Source organism: Hyperolius riggenbachi, chromosome 1, assembly GCF_040937935.1.
Source record: "Hyperolius riggenbachi isolate aHypRig1 chromosome 1, aHypRig1.pri, whole genome shotgun sequence".
Taxonomy (NCBI): Eukaryota; Metazoa; Chordata; class Amphibia; order Anura; family Hyperoliidae; genus Hyperolius; species Hyperolius riggenbachi.
Window position 1 is genome coordinate 224,703,309 of NC_090646.1, and position 20,274 is coordinate 224,723,582.

Sequence of the window (20,274 nt, forward strand, 5' to 3'; positions counted from 1 at the left end):
CCCAGAATAATTTTGACAGTGCCCTTTCACCTACATTTTGGTACCTTTTTTAAATTGCAGAGAGCTGAAAAGTTATTTTTAAAAACAAAAAATGAAAAATTATCTCCTAGCATAAAACTTAGAAGAATAAGTGAATTGAATATGGGGCCCTGATTTTTACAGATTGATCACATGATCATGATCAAATCAATATTGATATAGAGCGGGGGAGCCGTTTTTCTCATTCCTAGTCTAGTGAGTTTCCCAACAAATCTCAAGTACTGGAAACCATTTTTAAAACACCTGTATTATTGTTCCTGAATCTGTTACTAAGACAAGAATTTCTCCATTTCTAACTGAGCAGGATTGTCTGAGGGAAACACAAACACATCACTGTGACCAGGATGAACCACTTGTACTTTTTCTCGTCCAAAGAACACTCAGGTGAGTTTCGATGGTGTAGCATGTACTTATTCAAATGTCTCAGGCCCGTTACTATCCACCTCTGTTATCAAAATATAATTCCTAATGCCCCTCTACATACCATTCACACCATATGAAAGAATTACAAGTGCTCATGTGTTTGTTCTGAGTCTGGATTCTCTCATTCCCAGCATGAAACAGACTAAGACGGTCTTCGCTCTGCTGGCACTAAGGAGATAGGAGGAGTGGCAAAGGAGCATTTGAAAGGGGGCAGCATTTAGGAAAGAAGGACCCTGGCACAGAGCACTGAACACCACAAGCAGGGAGGTTATCATAAAGTAGCTTGCTCTGACCCTCTGGAAGAAATCCTCTCAGACTGTATCTGCTGAACGTGTTACATTCGTCACCAGGGTGCCTGGCATTTCATACTTTGCTTCCAAAAGAAAAAAATCAAGAAGCATAACTAATTAGGAGGCTTGTATGCGGGGAGAGAGGTCACCACATTGTTGGAGTAAATAAAAAGGCAGGAGGAAAACAAAAATCTGTCTTTGCTGAGAAAATGTTGTTGTCTGTGAAAGGCTGTGTGGAAGAGACAGTTAGTCCTTCATGCACAGAGCTGCATGGGGTGAAAGACAAGTGACATGTAGCCTATGGACAGCAATCACACGAAGAGGAGAGTATGTTCCTTATATTAACTGCTTTCTGGCCATTACTGTTCTTCACTGACGCACTCTACACCAAAGGAATAGAGCAATGGGATTGTCGAGAAGCTTATCCTGATTCTGGTAATGGCCAATCCAGTTGCAATGGTGAGTAAATGTTTTATTAGTTAATCAAATAAATGCTGAGATTGTTAGTGTACTTATAGCTAAGTGCTTGCAATGCCTTAAATTAGGTCTTGATCAATAACTATATACTTACATTGCTGATGTTAGCCCCATATTATAATAATGACAGGTTATCTCCGTTATACACAATATAAGCTGTTACAGTACGCCTGTACTAATAGTGAAGTAGCTGCAGGGTGTGTTGATTTCTGCTTGAAATTAAACGTTTTATTCCCCACTCGGGATTCTAGTTTTTAGTTATCTTTCTTTTTCTCTGTCTGCACTGCTTATCATCCCTCTGCAGCTCTTTTCAGCACTTCAACATACATGGACTAAACTGAGTCATATTTTAGTGTGAATGCTGAGTCATGTACCAGTGTTTTTCTATTATTATTATTGTTTTAAAAAAAAATAAATTTGTAACACAAGTGTATTGCACTGCTGCCTGATCACACTTCGCTCCCCAGAGTAGCACACACCATGTTCACTGTGCCACTGTAAAAAGGATGCAACTGGATGCATTCTGAAGCAGTGGAGATGGGTTGCTCCATTCACTAGTACGGGGCTTAGTACTGCACTGCTGTGTCAATGAGCCCCTATTTAAGACTCATTTTAAAACATTGCAGCTACTTTTTAAAGAAAACCTGAAGCAAAAATAAACTTATGATATAATGAAGTATAACTGTAGTACAGCTAAGAAATAGAACATTTGTAGCAAGGAAAAGAGTCTCATATTGTTTTCCAGTACAGGAAGAGTTAAGAAACGTCAGTTGTTATCTATGCAACAGAGCTTCTCTGAGCTCTTCGACCCAAGTTGGGTCTAAGACAGTCCAGTTTTCTGAAGGACATAAACAACCATGAAACATTGAGAGGCAGGTTGAAATAATATTGTACAACAGGAAAGTTCAAAAGGTCATTAGCTCTGCTCTGTTTTATAGTTTAAAATACAGAGTGTGAAAGCTACCGGTATATAACTGAAAATAAAAATAGGAGACTCGTTTCTTTGCTACTAATGTTCTATTCCTTATCTGTACTACACATACAATCCATTATATCATAAGGTTTTTTTGCGTCAGGTTTGCTTAAAGTGTAAAGACACTTTAAGTTGTGATGTTAGTCCTCATGGAGAATTTGTAAGAAACCTACGAGCTGAAAAGAGAGAGGGTGTTAAGATGATGCGGTTTTCACAGTGTTTCATGAGCAGACGAGTAAATGTGAGCGGTAATTAAGATTCATCAGAATTACATTTCAGCATGTTTTGAGTAAGAGAATCTGCACATGGCTAACCAGGGTATAATTACACAGAACAGGGTCTAAATAATGGCAATCAGCAATAAAGTGTAGTAATATGATGGCAATTGTGTGCAGGCAGTCTAAAGCTAGTGTATGAATTTAAATCAGGCTTTCTTAGGGCTGGTTCAGACGGACGCTTGCGGAGCGTTTACCGCAAGCGTTCGGAACGTCGCGGTAAACGCTCCCATTCAAGTGAATGGGAGCGTTTACATCAAGCTTTTGCACGCTTTTACCCGAACGTGGCGTTCGGGTCCCGATTTTCGTTCGCGTTCGAGCTGCCCCTGGAAGCGACATGTAGCTTCCAGGGAGCGGCCAACCGCGACGGCTAATGTTCCCCTAGGGGAAAAAAAAACCCGACGCATCGGAACGCGACCGAAGGCTACTGAAAGCCTGACCGCGCAGCCGCCGCAACGCCCCCAGACGCGACGCCACTCAGACGTCCTTCTGAACCAGACCATAATGAGGCAGCTATTGCTGTGCAGTGTTTGGTAATCCATAGTACTCAGTCAAAATCCTATACCTGACATGGGTTCAGATGGTTACTTCTGTTGACTGCTTTTCATGCTGCTCTAAAGGGAACCTGAGGTGAGAGGCATATTGAGGCTGCCATATTTATTTCCTTTTAAACAATACCAGTTCAGTTGCATTGCTAATCTCTTTGGTAGTATCTGAATCGCACATCTGAAACAAAACATGTGGCTAATCCAGACAGACTTAGTCAGAGCACCTGATCTGCATGCTTGTTCAGGGAGTATGGCTAAAGGTAGTAGAGGAAGTATTAAAGGCAAGATCAGCAGGACAGTCAAGTAATGTACATTGATTAAAAGGAAATACATATGTGAGTCCCCATATTCCGCTCACTTCAGGTGAAATGCCAGAACAGAGCCTAATACCTGTATTACCCACACTAACCATGGACAGGCACACTCAGATTAGGAAAGCTGTTCAGTTTCTAGTATGGAAGCAGGAGCCATGTGTAGTAAACACTTGTACTGGATTATCAGGGGGGTGGCAGTCAGAGAAAGGTTTACAACATATGCAACCCCCATTCCCAAAATTACTCATTATCAGCAGTGTTTGTAGGTAGCTCACAGACATGAGGTTATTGATATTCCCATTTTAAAACATATGGAACAGGTGACCTACGATCATCTTATGTCAGTTGTATAAGTAATACCTTGGAAGTTGCTTAAGGCCTTTTCATTGTTAGGAGGACTAGCAATTACGGTAGGAAGAGTGACCCAATCTGTCTAAGGTGGCTTGTGATTAGTCTGAGCATTGTTAAATTGTTGGTGAAGTATATAAACACACATGCTAGACATAAGGGAGTTTACATGATCATTGCTAAAAAAAAAGCTGGGGTAGAAAATTGGGCGAGAAAGTCCAACTAGGTGTACTGCTATTTTTCCCATCAGTATCAAGCTTGTAAAGAATGACTGGCCAAGAATGATCTAGTCCTCATATATAATTAATGTGGCTACTTAAAACATGCTCATCATTTTCATTACAATAAGGCACTTTGTGGGTACCATAGCATAGACAGCAATAGCCAGGGCTGGATTTGTACTCTTTACCACCCTAGGCCACTGTCACCAGCCACACCCCTTCAGTATAGGTAGCGAGATGACCCCTCCCCCTTTCCCTCTAGTATAGGTAACCAGATGACCCCTCCCCTTCCCTCTAGTATATGTAGCTAGATGACTCCTCCCCCCATTCCCTCCAGTATAGGTAGCCAGATGACTCCCTTAATCCCTCTTTTTCCCACCCCCGCACCTTTCAGTATAGGTAGCCAGCTCACCTTCACATCACAGTAGCCATCAGTGTCACTCATTTCTCTGCTTGTCTCCAGTGCAGAAGTTTCCTCTTCCTTTCCGTCTCCAATGCTGACCAAGTCCATAGCCGCCGGCCACAATGCAAATGTGCACAGAGAGCATGGTGGCTGAGGCAAGGCAGCTAGCAGCAGAGTACCTGCATTGCAGCATTCGCAAACTCGCAAATTCTGCACCAGTTATGCCTGCTGCTTTGGTGCCCCTGCTCCTGTGGTGCCCTAGGTGGCCTTGGCCTAAATCTGGCCCTGGCAATAGCATATCATAGCAATCCCATAGATTTTTTGAATGTGTTCAACCACTTGCTTCCAACCCCCCCCCCCCCCCCCCCCACCACCACCAATTATTCTCTAGGCTAGTCCTGTAATCCTGTAGGATGGACAGTGACTATAATGATGGCTCTAAAACTACCCTGATTCTTTGACACTCAACATAACACTTAACGGGCAGGGTATGTCAAACTCAATCACATAGGGGGGCAAAATCTATAATCTAGTCTAAGCTGTGGGCCAAAATTGTTTATTAAGATTTAACAAGGAGGGGTCTCTGGTGGGCATCCTAAAACATCAGGTGCAATACCTGAATGTGGCCACTGCACTGGCTCTTCTGGATGGGAAGGAAGAGTGCTGTAATGCTGTAACATGTTCTGGGAAGGCAGTGTGCTTAAAGAGAACCTGAGATTAGGTAAAAGTAAAAATTCATACATACCTGGAGCTTTCTCCAGCCCACTTCGGCCTGATCTGACCCTTGCCGACCTCCTCCATTGCCTCCTTTCTCTGCTATGGCTCCTGCTAACTTTTGGAGTCGGGGCCTGGCCGCACACACATGCCCCGCTGCTGTGTTATGGGGCTGGGGCTGTGTAGCCACACTGCTCCTGCGCTGACTTGCCCCGACTGGCCAAAGTTACCGGGAGGATTGCAGAGGATCCAGGAGGTGAAGAACGGTGGCAAGGGATCGATCAGTTCAAAGGGGGCTGGGGGAAGCCCCAGGTATGTATGACTTTTTACTTATACTTATTCTCAAGAACATTTTATGTAAAAAATTGAGGGCACCAAACTGTGCTTTATACTTTATCTGATTTCCAATAGTTTTTCTGATCGATTTTCTGATCACTTCCATACAAAATCGATCAGAAAAATCGGCAATCAGATTGGATCTGTCGTAGATTATCGATTTGACCAATCTATCTGACAGGAAATTGCATGATGTGCGCCAGGCATTAGTGATCCGCTCAAAATTGCATATAACAGAAATGAGCTCTTAGCAACTAAGAGGTTCTTCAACTTGTCACAGTAAGATAGCAAACCGCTACTTTTTCTGCTTCCAGGATGGAAACTGATGGCAAACACAATGTATTTCCTCACAGAGATATGCAAACAGTAGTTAGAAAGCTGTACATTCTTTATGAGGTCCCTTAGACAGGAAAGACCTGACACATGACAGTGAATTCTAAACTGAATGAGGTCTAATCCCCCGTGTCTGAGTCGCTTATGCCAGGTACTGCTGTGTCATAGATGTCTGAAAACCGTTGGTTAAGAGGCATTGCTCAGGAAATTACATGGACTTTGAGAGACATTGTTAGAATGACTGTCTCTACTTAGATCCTTCAGACCAGAGTACTGCACTCCTCATTGGGAGTCATTCATTTTTACTATCAGACATGTAACCAGAACTACTTAGTGATATATGTGTGTATGCAGACAGTGCACAGAAGCATGCAATAAACCTTATGTAAGGCTAGAAATGTGTATAATAAATCTTCCCTATGGAATGTTCCTTGATTGCAAAACACTACAAGGAATTACTAGTAGAAACATTTCTGAAATGGCTAATTTGAGGTTAACTTTTCATTGCACTGTTTCTCCAAGTTGGACCGTGAATAAATATGCCCAGAATAAAGGATCACGTTTACTAGAATTTATATCTACCTACAAAATAACACACTACAAAACGTTTATTATTAAGACTGATTACATCCTTAGTGGCAGGGGTGTAAATGCAGTGGAGCAGCCCTACCTGCGACTACAGCGGGTCCAAGAACTGTATGGAGGCTGCATTTACTACTCACTCCTTTTGAAGGGGTTAATACTTCAGATCAGGTATTTCGGTGGCTACACTTGTTATGGGTGTGAAGATTATGATTGATGTCTACACTTGGCCTTCGCAAAATGGGCCCTTAGGCTGTGAGAGTCCATGGGATACGCAAGGGAAAGGGTGTGAACTTTGGAGGGCCCATCAAAGTTTTGCTGGGAAGCCCCATGATTTCTACTTAGGCCTCTGCTTAGTGACACTGTAGACAGTGGCATAACTAAGACGCTATGGGCCCTAGGTCAGATATTAAGCTGGGCCTCTCAAGCACTCAGTACATCATAATTGATATAGAACATCACAGCCTGCAAAGGAGGGCCACAGTATCAGAGAGTGAAACAGGGTGTTAATGATTACCCATATTCAAAGCAATTATTAAAGGTGATCATTACCAGCATAGCATGAAGAGCTAGCACAGCCGATTAAGGAGGATCCCTGGCAGGCCCCTCTGGTCCAGGAGCCCCGGTGCAATCGCTACCTCTGCATCCCCTATTGCCATGTAAATGTCTGTAACAATATGTATTTTATGCAAGATAAATTAAGTCAAATTGCATAGACAAATAAATGCAGTGCTGCTAAACAATGGTATAAAAACACTGTGTACAAAATCGAACAAGGAGAGTAGTGCACCTGTTAATTTGGGTTCCACCATTCACGTAATGCAAATTAGCATCTATATGCCATTATGGGTGCTTGAATTCGACACTGGTGTCCAATTAATGTACTAAAGCCAAGCTACCAGAATTAAGCATCTAGAAACAAAGTTATTAGAAAGTGAGTATTAGATTGGTGTAGAAACTAGTAGTGTTGGTGTTCAATTCAGGATATTGAATTCAGCAACCCGAACTAATCTTAACCCCACATTTCAGCACCTGAGCCAGTGGACAGGGTCATGGGGAGTTCACTTACCATGCGGTGTGCTTTACCTGACTCCGATACTTCATCCTTCCAAGCTGGAGTCATGAGAAGTGTGCCATGAAGCACAAGTAAGTGAACTACCCATGACCCTGTCCACTTGCTCAGGTGCTGAATTGTGGGGTGCTGAATAGTTCGGCTTGCTGAATTCAATACCCTGAATTCAAACACCAACAGTCTAGAAGCTAGATTATGTACTATTTTAGGAAGTTTAGGGTTAGGGAATAGAATTGGAGGAGATATCAGTTAGGGATGGGAAATTAGCATAACATGGACTGTACTTATAGGGAAGGGAGATAAGGCATTAGGAAAAATACAAGTGAGGTGAGGTCTGGCATAAGTTGTGGAAAGCATAATTTAAAAGTTTGATTAACCCATTCGCGTTCCGTCGTTTTCACTTGAGCAATGTTCACCTCCCATTCATTAGCCTATAACTTTATCACTACTTATCACAATGAACTGATCTATATCTTGTTTTTTCCGCCACCAATTATGCTTTCTTTGAGGGGGTACATTTTGCTAAGAGCCACTTTACTGTAAATGCATTTTAACAGGAAGAATAAGAAAAAAACGGAAAAAAATCATTATTTCTCAGTTTTCAGCCATTATAGTTTTCAAATAATACATGCCTCCATAATTAAAACTCATGTATTGTATTTGCCCATATGTCCCGGTTATTACACCGTTAAAATTATGTCCCTATCACAATGTATGGCGACAATATTTTATTTGGAAATAAAGGTGCATTTTTTCCGTTTTGCATCTATCACTATTTACAAGTTTAAAATAAAAAAAATATAGAAATATTTCATCTTTACATTGATATTTAAAAAGTTTAGACCCTTAGGTAAATATTTACATGTTTTTTTTTTATTGTAATGTTTTTTTTTTTATATTAAACATTTTATTTGGGTATTTTTGGGAGGGTGGGATGTAAACCATATTTTTTTAATGTAATTGTGTGTTGATTTAATTTTTCACTTTTTGTTGTAGTTTTACTTTTTTTGGCCATGAGTATGTTTACATGATGTCACTCTAAGCGTAACACACACTTAGAGTGACGCATCGGGGAGGGAACAGCCAGAAAAGGCACAGCTTCCGAGAGAAGCTGTCGCTTTTTCAGCGGGGGAGAGGAATCAGTGATCGGGCACCATAGCCCGATTCACTGATTGCCTGGCTAACGAACGCACGCGATCGGCCGCAGGTGCGCGCGGCAGCGCGCATGGTTCCTGGACGTAGTTACTACGTCCAGGAACCAAAATAGGCTAAATGGTTAACTTAAGGTAGTTTTATTGCAAGTTTTGAACTGGGACAGAGCCATACACAAGCAGCTTTGTAGGCTCTTATCCTGAACTTCTGTGCCATGCTTGTTACTTTATGAAAGAAATTATATTGGAGGTGGATATTATGGTGGCCATACATGATACAATAAAAACATTCGATTATCCCGTTTATTCGATCTAAATGATCGAATCGAATGAAAGTTGAAAATATATTTTTTTTCGATCAAGAAATTCGAACGATTATCCCATTTTTCCAAGAAAAATCTGATCAGACATGCTGGAAAAATCTTTATATTCGATCTAACGGAATAATCGAACTAAATTTATCTAATCGAAAAAAAAAGAAAAATGATACCATGTATGGGCACCTTTAGAAGGTGTTCACTACCCATCTGGCTGTCTGTGGATGTTTAAAGCCACTTTGCTCTATCCCTTTTCATTGTTTGGGAGAGTCAGCTGGTGGAACATAATGCTTTGTTGTGTTCTTCCCCTCCTTCATGTATGCAATCAGTTTATCACATGTGTTTAAGGTGTTTTTTGCATTTATGGGTTAGGGATGCATGTACTCTGTTTCTGTGGTTGTGTGTGGACTGGGCAGACATGTCCAAGAATTTTTAACTATGTGGTTATTGTCATTTCATTAACAGTTGCTCCCATGTGATATTGATGGCTAAGCTCAGTCTATTAGATAGTGCAGTCCCAATCTTTTAGCAACTTACCTGCCTTCCTCTTTTTTTTCACAAAAGATTTTTTATTGTTTTATCTTAATCAACAGTACATGTACTATAACAACATTGATGTCATGAAGTAGTTTCAATGTTGGTAGGTTCAAACATAGAAACATTATTTTCAACAATACTGAAATGTAAGTATACAGTATATTACCAAGAATATCGGTATCCTAGCCTTCCATTAATATGGCCTCTGCGGCTGGACTAGACCTATCATGGTAGAATGTACTGTATATGACCATCCAGTATAAGGCCATATCTTATTTCTGAATATAGAAGATTAAAGTACACTTTCTTATTGCATCTTACAAAGTAGAACTCGACCTATCTCATAATGTCACTACTAAGAAACATAAACGCCAATGTAAGCAGCAGTCGGGTAAAACTGGCCCAATTGAGCCTAATAACTTAACATCTGAATGGCAATGAAATAGCTTTAACATGTATAAATCAAATATTACACTTTACTGACAAATGTCTTCCAGCTGTTTGGTAGGGTAGTATAGGGTCTATTCGGGGACTGTCTGTTTTTTAAATTGCGTTCCATAATCATATTTTAGGTTACCAGCGCTAGAAGATGATCTAAGCTCAGGGTCTCTGTAATGATCCGCTCAGCTGGATGCACTGGCAGACAGCTGTTTGACCATTCCTCTAGTCTGTGGGCTGCAGGTCTCTGCAAGAGAGACCTGTCTTTCCATTACAAGTTTCTGGTCTGTTCTGCTGCTGAGGAATTTGCATACACTCATTATGCAAATCCCCTACCTGCCTCCTTTGATAACTGGCAGTATAAAGAGCTATGTTTCCCAGAGTCCTTTGCTGGTCATAAGGGTTAGTCCCGTGGAACACTCTTGGAGTGTCAGCCTTGCTCTTTGTTTGAAGATTAGCCTAGAGTAATTCCTGGGACTGCACCAGGCAGGTTCCCTAGTGCAGTTAGGATTGCATATCTGTTTTGTTTGTCTGTTGCGATTGACCTGTCCCAGCGGTGGGCGACAGGAGATCGTTCTGAGCTTTGTTCTTGGAGTATAGCTGGAGCAGCGGTTGCTACCAGCTATCTCCTCTAATCTGTCTTACCTGGATCGCACTCACCTTGCGCTAGTGCTGTGGATCCGTCTCTCTCACTTATTCCTGTTTTCGTGTATCTGTCTTGTCTGCTACGAACGCTTGCTGGAGGCTCAGTGAGGTAACCGTTAAGCAAGCGCTCACGTCCTCTGTTTCATGTTTGTGTGTCGGTGGTTAGTTAGGCGTGCTTGTCTCTGTTGTGCTTATCACGCGGAGACCGCGCATAAACGCATGCACTGTTGCGAATGAGTGCGGTGTTCGCGTTTAGCTAGCGTTTGTTATTTTCCTTATCTTCTCATTGTATGATTTGCTGTGCCTTTGCTACTCTCGTGCTCTGCCTTGCTGTAGCCCTGTGTCACCTCTGGCAATCGCCTCTCTCGCGATTGCGTTCCTCCTTCATATCTGCTGTTGTGTATGCACCGTCGCAGGTTGGCGACTAGTTTGGTGCACACACATACAATTTGTCCCTGTGCTCATTTTCTTTCACAATCGCTTCTCTTGCGATTGCGTTCTCACTTGGTTTCCTTTGTTGTATGTCTACCGTCGCAGGGTGGCGGCTAGATTGGTGGACATACATACATTCCTCATCTGTGCTTATTCAGTCTTGTGTCGCTGTTAGCAATCGCCATCTCTGGCGATTGCCTTCTCTCCTGTTCTTCATGGTTGTGTATGCACTGTCGCGGGTTGGCGACTAGATTGGTGCACACACATACCCTCTGTCACTTTGCTCTCTCTCCTTCAGGGCTATCTTGCCCTGCGTTTCTTCCCTTTGTGCAATTCCTGTCTTGCGTCTGTGGCAGGGCAGAGGAGCCTGTCCTCTGCACTCCACAGCTCCATCTGCCGACAGGAATTTCCCTCTACAGGTGCATTGCACCTTTTGCTGGGTTCCCTCAAATTACACGCTTGTGGAGGATTTCCGCAGTGTCAGCGCACGTCTTGTGCGCTGATCACGGAGAGAATTCCACAATCGTTACAGTCTCCTGAGATTTCCAGTTAGAGGTAATGATATGATGAGCTGCCATAAGGATATGTAAAATTATCTGTCGGTGAGCAGTGTCAATCTTCTCAATGTTAATCAATAAGATAGCTAGCTGTGGAGAGAGCATAAAGGACGGGTCATAATGTGTCCGAATTATTGTTTTCATTTCTGAACAGAATTGGGATACTAATGGGCATTCCCAGAGCATGTGGATCAGGTTACCTGTCTCTGTATTGCACTTCCAGCATATATCTGACCCAGATGGGGAAAATTTAGCCAATTTCCTAGGTGTAATATACCATTGAAAAAAATATTTTTTGAAATAGTTCCCAATGGGAATTGCATTTGGAGTATTGCAAAAGTAGTCTATTTGCCCGGAGAATCTGTTGTAATGAAATGGTCATATTAATATCATATGACCAAGTCTGTAGATATTTTTGCAATGGAGATTGATTGGGTGATAGAAGATATGTATACTATACACCCGCACCGCCTGTGGGATGTTGTTTAGAATTCAGTAGCGTGAGAATATGTTCATTGACATCTGGGATATATATATTTTTTGAATTGAGAAGATTGAAAATTCTATAATATGTAAAATAATATGAGTCTGGCAGCTCAAATTGTGTTTGGAGCTCCTGGAAGGACTTAATATCTAAACCTTTGTATAAGGCATTTAAGGAGAGGATGCCTTGCGCTTTCCAGCCGGTGAGCGATAAATGAGGAGTTAATAATTGTATAGTAGTGAGAAGTATTCGAGGTGTGAGTGAGTTCCCAGTCTTGGGGGGATATTTACAAAAGTATTCCCAAAATAAGAGGGTTGCTTTGATAGAGGGAACATCTGAGGTCAAGGATTTAAGGCCATGAGAATACTACACAAAATATCTCGCAGGTCTGTTTGTAATAAAACTTGTTCTTGTGACAGCCATATTTTATGTGGAGGGTTAGACCACCAATATCTTGCCATTTGTAAATTTGTGGCGTAGTAATATACTTCAATGTTAGGGAGACCGATCCCTCCTTGTTTTTTTGGGAGAGTCATAGTATTATATGCCACTCTTGTTCTACCACCCTTCCATATAAACTGATTTATCAGTTTCTTGAAGTCATTAAAAAGGATTTATATAGCGGGATATTCAATGTCCTAAATACATATAAAATCTTTGGCAGTAGGAACATTTTAAAGGATACGATCCTTCCTGACCATGATAGTGTAAATTTTGTCAACTCTTGACATTCTTTTCTAATTTGTGCTAGGAGGGGAACATAGTTACGTAAATTTAAAGAGGTCACTGGTATGTTGTGGGAGGTGGATACCCAGGTATTGAACCGAGGTATCGGACCAAGGGAAAGGATACGAGGTCTTCAGTAATTTTTCCAAGTCTGGTGGTACGTTGAGACCTAGTACATACGATTTCGTTTGGTTTAGCTTATAATAAGAAACTAAAGCAAAGTCCTGAAGTTCCTGTAGCACAGCCGGGAGGGAAATTAAGGTTTTCATGAGTACTAATGCCAAGTCATCAGCAAACAAGCTAATGACATGGGTAGAGTCTGGCATAGCGATTCCATTAATGTTTATGTTTTGTCTAATTTTTTGAGCAACTGTTTCCATTACTAGAACGAAAATGATTGGGGAAAGGGCCCTGTCGGGTTCCGTTAGTGACGTCGAAACTGTATGACAGAAAACCGGCGGCATTCACTTTTGCTGATGGTGATGAGTACAGTGCCATTATTGCCGACCTGCCTTCCTCTTATCTACCTATCTGCCTGCCACTTTCTATGTGTCCTGTCACTTATTTGCTCTACCACTTACTGTATCTACCTACAACGTATGTGACTGTCACTGTATATCCTAGAACAGAAGTGTTTTCTAATAGAATAGATGTTGGTCTTTATCATATATACCTTTTCTTCAATGTTATCCAGCCATATGAAATAAAACAGAATATCAATGACTCCTGTGATCACTTTCTGATGACTCATGCTCTCTGCTCTGTACCTCAACAGCATAAGGGCCCTGTTTCCACTAGATGCGGTGCTATGTGGAAACCGCTCGAAACTGCAACCAATTCATGTCAATGGAGTAGTTTCCATTGACACAAATATACCTACGCGATCCGGCACAATGCGACGCGGGGGAAATTATGGATAGCATGCTGCAGTTTTCCGCAACACTCATCCGAGCTCCCGCCGACGGGAAGCCACATGTACGGAAGACAACTGGAAGTACATAATCAGAAGTACTTGCAGAGGGATGTGAGGCGATGCTGCGATCACCTCACATCCTAAACACCAGTGGAAACGGGCCCTAATAATGGAGCTGGTGAGAAAATCACACGTTTAGCTGTGACATCATTTCTTGGCAGCTGATTTGAACTGAACGGTTTTCGTACGGCTAGGTAATACAGAATGAAATAAAAAAAAGCAGCTTCTGTGCCATTTTTATACACTTTATACACTTCTTTTTCTGGACAAATGATTTCATCCATTATAGGGTCACTTTAAAGTTGATAAAGGAGTTTGTAGATTATAATGTATATCATAATGGCATGTTTATATTATGAGATCAGTGGAACTGCTGGATTGTAGTCAGGTAAAGTGAACCTGAAGTGAAAATAAACATATGAGATAATGAATTATATGTGTAGTATGGATGATAAATAAAACATTAGTAGTATAGAAACGAGTCTCATATATATATATATATATATATATATATTTTCAGTTTCGTAGCTTTATTTTTAAGATGACATCAGACTGGCATTGGTTTTGAATCCACAATCTGCTTTTATTTTAGCTGAGAAGTCTACAGAGCTAATGACTTATTTAACTTTCCTGCAGTAAAACATCATTGAAATCCTTATCTCACTGTTTCTCAGCTGGTTTGGCTTCTCTTCACTGTTCAGGAAACCTCACTGAATTGGACAAGCTGTTGGCAAGAACTTTTGCAGAGATAGCATAGTTTTTGTACTCTTGCTGTACTGGAAAACTGAAATGGACTTCTGATATTTTAGTAGGGAAGGGATAGTACTATATGTGTATATGTTTATCATGTCACATGTTGCCTCAGGTACTCTTTAATGACTTAGTATGATGATCATGAAACAGAACCGGTGTAAGACTGGATTTTTCATAAAAATTGACTTTCATATCTATATTGGAAAATCATGCTTCCGAGGTCAGAAGTGTTTTGTTAAAAGCAGCAGACTTTTCTAGAGCCACACCTATTTGGTTCAGGAATTTGCTTGAATGGCCTGGATTTGTGTATCACAAGTAAAAGGAGTATTGGTGATATTTGTGTGAGAGGGGTCTCAGTTTTTCTTTTCTAAAACTCTTATGGGTACATTTTCATATCTAAACCAAACAATAGGAGGCACCTAAAAAATATATATTTACTTATGTAGAAACTGTTTGGAGGGGTGGTAAGTTGTCCACATATCTTCCAGAAAGAAATGGCCAATAAACAACATTAGGATATGTATATCAGTGTTCTCACAAAATACGATAAAAAGATCAATTTTTATGGCAATTCAATAAAAACAATCAGTTGTACAGAAAAGGCATTTATTTTTTATTCTATCAAATTTCCTGTTTTTATTTTTTTTATTTTTTTACTGGGAGTTGCAGAAATTTCAAAAGATTGAATGGTGTAGGATAGTTTGTCATTCTCTTGATTTATAGACCCAAGCACATTTTTAAGAATTTTCAATCTTCTTCTTTTTCATAATTGGGGAAAAATTGAACATGTAGTCAGTCTCTTCCTATTTACTCCAAATACTTTCTGGACATTCTTGGCTCCCTCTTGATTACTTAACCGTGTATGTTAATGTTGGTGGTCACCCCCTCATTATATACGGTCATTGAACAGAAGGCAGGAATTAGAGCTTTTAGAAAGTGTTTGTAAAGCAGTGGTATACATAACCCTGAACAAACAGACTGCATAATCAAGTGGCAACACTTTGCCATGAGTCATAACTACTTCTGGTATGATGGGTCCTTCTACTTACAGCGGGTGGGCATGGCTATGGGTGTTAAATTTGCCCCTAGCCTCACAAGCCTTTTTTGTCCATGTAGGAGAAGATCATCATCGGTTTCACTTAAAGGACAACTGTAACAGGAGGTATATGAAGGCTGACATATTTCCTTTTTAAGCAATACTAGTTGCCTGGCTGTCCTGCTGATCCTCTGCCTTTAATATTTTTTAGCCATAGACCCTGAACAAGCATGCAGCAGATCAGGTGTTTCTGGCATTATTGTCAGATCTGACTAGATTAGCTGCATGCTTGTTTCTGGTGTTATTCAGACACTACTTCAGCCAGATAGATCAGCAGGGCTGCCAGGCAACTGGTATTGTTCAAAAGGAAATAAATATGGCAGCTTCCATATACTTCTCACTACAGTAGTCCTTTAATTTTCAGAATTAAAACTCTGGAAAAGATACATTGATGATGTGGTTGTCATATGAGAGCTAGATGACACATCCCTGCAGGCCTTTATCTACCACATCAACAGGAATGTAGATGATCTAACATTCAATTGCAAAGTCAGCATCATAGAGATCCATTTCCTTTGTTTGTTTAATCCAGTTCATATACCTATTTATTGGATTTATTGGTGCAAAATACACCTATGTAGTACATGGGTTATCTATTTGGGCAGTAATTTAATCTGTGCTTCACCCTTTATGCAGGTCCTAGTGAACGTTTGCTAATTGTATGTGTATAGATATTAAGAGTTCTCTGTCTGGGTGAATAGCCGGGAACATATAATATATTCTATATGAGTAGAAGGTAAAGGATCGGCACAAGATGCTGGACAGACCTTAAAAGGGGTAGACGGTTACTCACTGTGCCTCCGGATGAGTAGTCACAAGCATCAACCGTGGAGAAAAGCAAATATCCTGGCACCAGTTGAGTTGCAAAGCACACCACACTTTATTTCATCCCACCTAAACAGACGCAGCTACAACAAAAGGCGGCCTGACAGCCATTTCGCAAGAACACTTGCTTCCTCAGAGACCAAGCCTGGGCACCAGTTGAGTTGCAAAGCACACCACACTTTATTTCATCCCACCTAAACAGACGCAGCTACAACAAATGGCGGCCTGACAGCCATTTCGCAAGAACACTTGCTTCCTCAGAGACCAAGCCTGGGCACCAGTTGAGTTGCAAAGCACACCACACTTTATTTCATCCCACCAAAACAGACACAGCTACAACAAATGGTGGCCTGACAGCCGTTTCGCAAGAACACTTGCTTCCTCAGAGACCAAGCCTGGGCTTGATCTCTGAGGAAGCATGTGTTCTTGTGAAATGGCTATCAGGCCGCCATTTGTTGTAGCTGTGTCTGTTTAGGTGGTATGAAATAAAGTGTGGTGTGTTTTGCAACTCAACTGGTGTCAGAATATTTGCTTTTTTCCACGGTTGATATAATATATTCTATTCTCTTTACTTTATTTTCATCTATTCTGTTTATGATCATTTACATATATACAGTGTAAAGCATAGGACATTTAATCTAGACACATGTGACCACTAGCTAATGCACGTTGCCCCAAATGTTTGGAATGTGTCTTGGCCTGTGTTGCCTAAACGAAGATCCGCACACTCCAGGATGTGTGGAAATCCAAAAGCTTTATTCAGGTAACAGGTACATGTTTCAGACTGTGTGTCTCTAGTCATAGCCCAACAGAACAAATATGCAACAACGCATATAAACCCTATGAAACGCCCCTAAGGGTGTGCCTCATAAGTGAGCTGCTTGAAGATTTAAAGGTGTATCGTTCACAACCATATACCTAGTACATAATGTATTATATTTAAACCGATTAATCAAGTACAGTAAAAGGATATTAGCATATAAGATTCAGGTCCCACTTGGGATAAAAACCATCCGGAATATGGGTACCTAAAGTCAGAATCCAAAATGCTTCTCTCAATAACAGTTTGCGATAATTATCCCCCCGTTTGACTAATGGAATCACTCTTTCAACTGTCAAAAAAGTCTTGCCATGTTATAAATATTTTCTGTATTGCGCAAAGCTCCATTGTACTGGTCAGAGATCCTTCGTAGCTGTAACGATCGGTGGGCGCAGAGAGTATCTGATTACCGGTGATCTGCAGTATCGCCGGAAATACAGATATATACCAGATTATAAGTGATCTGCAGTCTCACCGATAATCCGATATACAAACTAACCTCTGTTCGCCTGAGTAGAGTGTAGTGTTTTGGTGTAACAGTAACACTAGGAGGCCTAGGCCTCAGTGCAGCAAGGAGAACTGCACGGATTCCTTCCGCAGACCTGAGCTCTCCAAGACGGGAGGAGTCAGACTGACAGTAGGAAGGAAAGTCCGAGAGTGACACTCAGGAAGAAGTGTCACTAACAGGACTGGGAACCGCCTCCAATCGTGAGGTCGGTTCTCGAGGTCAGACAAGCCAGGTCGTACACACACGGACAGATAAATTACAAATACAGTAGGCAAAGGCGGAGTCAAAGTACAGGCAGGGTTCAGCAACGGGGTATCAGATATATCGGGGTACAAAATCAGGAGGCAGAAACAGAGTCTAGGAACGAGCCGAGGTTCGGCAACAGAGTATCAGAAATATCGAGGTACAAGGTCAGAGTTCAGGAGGATAGTCGAGGCAGGCAAAAGTCATAACAGAAAATCACAATCAAACTAGTACTTTAGCTATCAATAATCTAGCTAAGTGTAGGATTACAGCTCCAGCTGGTCCCGGCACACTTAAGGATCTGACTACGGATCTGGGTGCTCCCACATATGTGATCGCACGCCAGACAAAGAGCAAGTGAACAACCAGCAGTATATATACTCTAGGACCTTTCCAGGACCTCCCTAATTGCTGGTCCAATGAGAGCAGTGGAATTTGTCAGCTGACCCAGCTGGTCAGCCGACACCCTTCTAACTGCTATTTAAACTCTGCCTCTCTGCTCGCGCGCGTGTAAGTCTGAATCTTGGTGGACTATCAGTTCCAGCCACACCAGTACTGTCATGCAATGTATCTAGTGCGGGGGCCGCCTCTGATGCAGATTCCGCCGCACTGCCTATGCGGCATGCAGCGTTTTTTCCGCGTTGTGACGCCATGCTGGACGCGGAAACAGCCGCCTCACCTTGAGAGACGGCGGCATTTCCGCGTTTCCTTACAGTACCCCCCCCCCCGAGGAGTGGACTCCGGACAACTCCTTCCAGGCTTTTCTGGATGTACCGTATGAAATTCCCTCACTAACTCATCCACATGCATGCGGTTCCCAGGTACCCATTGCCTCTCCTCAATGCCGTACCCCTTCCAATGTACGAGATACTGCACCGAGTTCTGTACAGTACGTGAATCTATGATTCTTTCCACCTCATACTCGGGTTGGGCATTGACTAAGACAGGAGGAGGAGGAGTGGGACCCAGCTGGACTGCGGGTTTGAGAAGTGATACATGGAAAGACCTCACTCCCCGCATGCTGGTGGGAAGATCAACGGTATATGTGACATCGTTGATCTTCCTAGTCACAGGGAATGGGCCCACGAACCTGGGACCAAGTTTGTCAGAAGGTTGTTTCAGAGCCAAATGACGTGTAGACACCCAAACCAAGTCTCCAGGTTGGAAGCTCCACTCTACTGAACGTCTCTTATCAGCTTGACCCTTTTGATTAACAAAAGCTTTTCGTAAATTATCTCTCACCGTGCGCCAAATATCTTTAAAAGATCTCTGCCAGGCTTCCAAAGCTGGAAACGGAGAGGAGGCCACTGGCAATGGTGAGAACTTGGGCAATCTTCCAGACACCACCTGGAATGGAGAGAATCCGGTGGAGGAGCTTTTTAAATTGTTTTGTGCGAACTCCGCGAAAGGCAGAAATTTGACCCAGTCGTTCTGTGTTTCTGCAACATAGCACCTCAAGAATTGCTCCAAAGACTGGTTGATTCTCTCCGTTTGCCCATTGGTCTGTGGGTGGTAGCCCGATGAAAATGACAACTTCATGCCCATTTGTTGGCAGAATGCCCTCCAGAATTTAGAAATGAACTGGACTCCCCGATCCGACACTATGTTTTCCGGAATGCCGTGCAGCCGGAACACATGTGTGATAAACAGGTCAGCCAATTCCTGGGCCGAGGGGAGTCCTTTCAAGGGCACGAAATGGGCCATTTTACTGAAGCGGTCGACTACCACCCAAATGACCGACATGCCTTCTGACTTGGGAAGTTCACCTACAAAATCCATGGACAAATGGGTCCATGGCTCACTCGGGGTGGGTAAAGGCTGCAAGGTACCCACAGGTGCCAGCCGGGAGGGTTTACTCTTAGCACAAACCGCACATTCCCTCACGAATTCCTTGCAATCAGCTGCCAAGGAAGGCCACCAAGCACATCTAGCTACCAGATCCTGTGTTCTAGATGCTCCAGGATGCCCAGCATTTTTATGCGTATGGAACATCTCTAGAACCTGGAGATGGAACGGTAGCGGAATGAACAGCACCCCTGCGGGTTTTCCTTCTGGGATGTCTTGTTGGAAGGGAATTAAAGTCCCCTTCCAATCCTCCCAAGTCTCTGTTGCGGCCAGTACCAACCTCTGGGGAACAATAGTCTCTGGAATGGAGGGCTGTGCTGTCTCTGACTCAAAGCACCTGGACAAGGCATCCGCCTTAGTGTTCTTGCTACCCGGTGTATACGTAATAATGAAAGAGAATCGAGAAAAAAATAATGACCAACGAGCCTGGCGAGGGCTCAACCTCTTAGCTCCCTCGATGTATTCTAGATTTTTATGGTCAGTGTAAACCGTGACCATATGCTCCGCTCCCTCTAACCAGTGTCGCCATTCCTCGAAGGCTAACTTAATGGCTAAGAGCTCTCTGTTGCCAATATC

General features: G+C 42.2%; 1 protein-coding gene across 2 annotated transcripts in view; it reads left to right on the forward strand.

The window, feature by feature from the left end:
- The first annotated feature begins 729 nt into the window (after positions 1 to 729).
- The window catches only part of EGF (epidermal growth factor), a 186,233-nt gene continuing 166,688 nt past the window's right edge, over positions 730 to 20,274 (forward strand). The window contains exon 1 of one of the 2 annotated variants that reach the window (XM_068281466.1): positions 730 to 1,211. In XM_068281466.1, the coding sequence (XP_068137567.1) occupies positions 1,082 to 1,211 (130 nt within the window). In that variant the 5' untranslated portion in view covers positions 730 to 1,081. The remainder of the gene's footprint in view (positions 1,212 to 20,274) is intronic. The other variant, XM_068281477.1, reaches the window with a different exon arrangement.